At 60.4% G+C, this 4,432-nt stretch overlaps 1 protein-coding gene across 1 annotated transcript; it reads right to left on the minus strand.

The window, feature by feature from the left end:
• Positions 1–383: 383 nt before the first annotated feature.
• Positions 384–1,562, minus strand: SOX1 (SRY-box transcription factor 1; the record flags this gene model as incomplete). The annotated part of the gene is made up of 1 exon (XM_080928712.1): positions 384–1,562. One exon carries the CDS (start codon positions 1,560–1,562, stop codon positions 384–386), a length of 1,179 nt encoding a protein of 392 aa, XP_080784838.1.
• Between the last annotated feature and the right edge of the window lie 2,870 nt (positions 1,563–4,432).

Raw genomic sequence — 4,432 nt, forward strand, 5'->3', positions numbered from 1 at the left:
CGGGAAGTAAACCCCGGAAAAAGTTACAGAGCCGGCAGTCATACAAAAGTTGGCATCGCCTCGCTGGGTTTTTGTCTTTTGTCCTCCCGAGCCGAGAAAACGCTGTGTGCCTCCTCTGCGGACGATAAATACTGTACAAAAGGTCTCGTGAAAACACCAAAGTTCAGTCAGAGAGGCCAGTCTGGTGTCAGCGCCTCGGAGTCCCGGGAAAGGTGAGGGGGGCAGATGTCACCTGGCACTCTGCTCTCCAGAGCGGTCTTTTTTTACTAGAGCGCGGAGACATCTGTACGAAGTGGGGCTCTGGAGGCTGGGGAGCAGGCCTCACGCTCTTCGTCGCCGGGGCGCCGGCCTGGAGCCGCAGTGTCCCCGGCGTCCCCGCGGCGCTAGATGTGCGTCAGGGGCACCGTGCCGTTGACGCCCGCGCCCGCGCCCTGGTAGTGCTGTGGCAGCGAGTGCAGCCGGCTTTGGGCCGCGGCAGCCGCTGCCGCCGCCGGGTCGCCACCCTCGCCGGCGGGCAGGTACATGCTGATCATCTCGCGCAGGTCCCCGGGGCACGGCGCCCGCGAGTGAGCCGGAGCGGGCGGACTGCCGCTGGGCTCCGACTTGACCAGAGAACCGAGGGCGCCCAGGGCACCCGACGACGCCGCCGCTGCAGCCGCCGCGGCCGCTACCGCCGAGTTCTGGTGCGCGCCGCCCGCAGCGGCGGCGGCGGCTGCCGCGGCCCCGTAAGGGATGCCGCCGTAGCCCGAAGGCGACGCGCTCATGTAGCCCTGAGAGTTGGAGATGGGGCTGTACTGCAGCGCGCCCATGTCGTAGCGGTGCATGGGCTGCGGGTTGTGAGGATGCGCGTGCGGATGGTGCGGGTGCGGGTGCGCCGGGTGCGCGTGCGGGTGCGCGCCGCCCGCGCCTGGGTGCTGCCCGTAGGCCAGCTGTGCCTCCTGCATCATGGCCGCGGCCGCAGCCGCCGCGGCCACCGAGCCGGGGTAGGCGCCGTTCGCCCAGCCGTTGACATGCGCGTAGCCTCCTCCCGCCGCGCCGCCGGGGCTCTCCAGGCGCTGGCCCACGGCCGCCGCCCCGACGCCCACGCCCACGCCCATGGCCACGGCCGCGCCGCCGCCACCAGCCCCGGCCGCCAGCAGCCCGCCGGCCAGCGAGTACTTGTCCTTCTTCAGCAGCGTCTTGGTCTTGCGGCGCGGCCGGTACTTGTAATCCGGGTGCTCCTTCATGTGCAGCGCGCGCAGTCTCTTGGCCTCGTCGATGAACGGCCGCTTCTCGGCCTCGGACATGACCTTCCACTCGGCCCCCAGGCGCTTGCTGATCTCCGAGTTGTGCATCTTGGGGTTCTCCTGGGCCATCTTGCGCCGCTGTCCGCGGGACCACACCATGAAGGCGTTCATGGGCCGCTTGACCCGATCCTGGTTGGCCTTGGTGCCCCCGCCGCCGCCGCCGCCACCCCCGCCCCCACCGCCGCCCCCGCCCGCCCCGGCCGGGCCCGAGAGGTTCGTGGGCGCCTGGGCGCCGCCGGGCGAGTGCAGGTCGGTCTCCATCATCATGCTATACATCTGGGCGGCTAGCGGGTTCACCGGTACCGCAAAGCGAGGGCCTGGAGCATAGACGGCCGGGTGGGGGTGGGTGGGCGGAGAGAGGATCAGCCCAGAGAGACTGGGGGGTGGGGGTGGGGTGGGTGCCTAGCAGAGAGAAGGGGGTTGGGTGGAGGCCACAACAAAAAAAGAGGCAAAAGCACACGCACTTAGCGCGGGTCCAGCTCGCGGGTGGAAAGTTTCTCCGGGTGCACAAACCACTTGCCAAACAGGCCGATGGCCAGGATGATAGCCGCCGTCGCCGCTGCCGCAGTCCGGTCGCTCAAGGCTGAGCTGTGCAAACAGGTGCAGTCGTGGCCAAGTTGAGGCTCCACTTTCTGGGTCTGAAGCGGTGCCGCTGGGCCCGACGCGGGCTCCGCTGCCTCCTCTTGGCGGCTCGAAGTCTCCTTCCTGTGCTGGCTTCCTTGGCCGCTTCCAACTCTGGGGCCGCAACTTCTAGCAAGGCGGTGCGCCGCGTGCGCTGGGCTTGTGCTGGTCCCAGGTGCCTGGGGGGAGCCAGGCGCTGAGGGGGACTCGGAGGGGGGTTCGAGGGGGCGATCGCGGTGCAGCCAGGGAGGAGGCTAGGGACAGCGGTGGGAGTGCCAACGCGAGCGGAGAGCCAGAGAACCGGGCCGCTGTGCCCAAGACAAGCTGTCCGCTGCCTGCCCCGGGCCGTGCGCTCGGAGCGGAGGCGCACGCGGGGCCGGTGGCGCGGGGGGCCCAGCAGCCATACACCGGGCCCGGGCTGCCATTAAATGAGCGCGCCGCGGCCAATGGGAGCCGGCGGCGGCGGTGATTTGCATGGCGCGCTGGCGAGTGACGTGGGGAGGGAGTAGATACACTGGGCGCGGGCGGCGGAGCAAGGAGGTGGAGGAGGAGAGAAGGAGGGGGGAGCAAGGGCAGGAAGGAGGGGGAAAAGGGGGCGCGGGGGGGCGGGGTCACAGCCACACTGCTTCCTGAGCGCGCGCGCGCGGCGGCGACGGCGGCGAACCCGGAGCTCGCCCCCTTCGCCTCTCCCCGCCCGCGCGCTCCGAATGATTAACGATTGGGCTGAAAACCAAGAGGAAGAAAGAATCGCTGTCGGGGGAGGCGGGGGGGGGGGGATACAGCCCCGGGTCGTGTTTAAATGCGCTCATTGGAGACCCAGCTCCTCCCCTGTCCCCAGCCAGCCAACTCTGTGCCCACTGGGAAAAGGAAAGTTGGAGACAGAGGCCTCACTTTGCACTCAGCTCAGCCAGAGTGCAGAACAACAGCGGTGCGGGGGAGCTCCTCCCAGGGGGAGCTTAGGCCCTAAGTACCTCTGCTGGCTTTCAGGCCAAGCGGGGCAGCTCAGTCTCTCCCACCCCAGGCGCTCAGTGCATTCGCAGAGCCTGCAAAGGCCTTTACAGATTTGGGATCTATAATTCGGGTCTCCGTGGCAGGAGGTGCGGCGGGTTTTGTGTGGCGCGGTGCTTCTAGATCCGTTATCTACTCTGAACTTTCGTGTGTGTGTGTGGGGGGGGGGGGGGGGTTGTCCTTTAATGGAGCGGAGTGTTCTAGTCAGGTACTCCTCCAAATTTACTCTTTATCCTCTTGGATTTCTGCGAAGGTCAAAAACAAGGTCTATCTGGAATCTAGTGACTCCGACAGGCAAAAAAAAAGTTTGTTGAAACAGTAAAAGAACCCCTACCAAGCCTATGCTTTTCTGAAGCGATTCTCCAGAAACTGTTTGCCAACGGTTTTCGAAAACCGTGTGAACTCGGGTTTTGCGGAGGGGGTGGGGGTGCGGGTGCTGAAGCGGAATTGAAAGGTGGTGCTTCCTGGTCCAGTGACAGGGTCGCCTTTTGTTTTGTGTTGTTGTTTTTGTTTCTTCCTACGTTGTGAAAAAGAAAGGGCAGATCTCAGAACAAGTGTGGTTCTGCGATGTACAAGAGATGGGGTTAGACCGCCATTTCCAAAAAAGGGGGGTGGAATTGATGTACAAGCTTCTTCCAGAAAAACCCCTAGAGTTCTTCAGATGTCCTGGGGCAGGGTAGGGAGAGGAGGGAATAGAGGGTGAGTTTCTACTTCTACCTCAAGAGATTGCTGGTGTGTAAAGCAAGCCTAGGCAGACGCCTGTAGACTGCCTCTCCTGTGTAATCCAGAGGCTCTTCTGATGACGGAGATAACCCGGATAACAGCAAGAATACCCGTGTTCCAGTATGTTGGACCTTGGACATGTGACAGTTCTTCCCCCCCCCCAACAAAAATATCTGAGGCTGTGAATTTCCTGACCCCGTTGCTCCCTTGCTATGATTATTACAGGGTTTTATTTTATTTTTAATTTCAGGTTGTTACAGCACAGTGCAGCAGCAAATCCGTATCTCTGCCTATTGGGCCCTTATTTCAGGCCGCTCAGTACTTAGTAGTAAACTCATCACATGACATAGAATTAGGCTAGAAAGGAAACACCGTTTTGTATTTTTATTAACACCTAAGTTAAGCTTAGCTTTTAGCTACCTTCTGATCCCAGCCATCAAGTTTATTAAATCTTTTGATTTGTTTCATGGACTACCTACAAATATCAGTTACATTGTAAATGAACAAAAAAAAAAAAAAAAAAAAAAAAAAACTCGAATAGGACTATTGTTTAAGAATGCCTAGAACCATTTTTCTTTGATAACTTAGGAGCTGATGGGTGTGCAAAGAGATCCACTGTGTTAGGGGAAGTCAGCAAGACTGAAATAAAGGAAATGGTTTACAAATTATAAACTATATTATCCACTTAGCAATTGAAAGATTTCTTTCCTGTGCTTTTCAATTTAGATTTTAAACTAAATAGCCGAAGACCCCCTGAAACCGCTTTGTGTAAATCAAGCTTGGCACATTATTTT

Source organism: Micromys minutus (genome assembly GCF_963924665.1).
Source record: "Micromys minutus genome assembly, chromosome: 14".
Classification (NCBI taxonomy): Eukaryota; Metazoa; Chordata; class Mammalia; order Rodentia; family Muridae; genus Micromys; species Micromys minutus.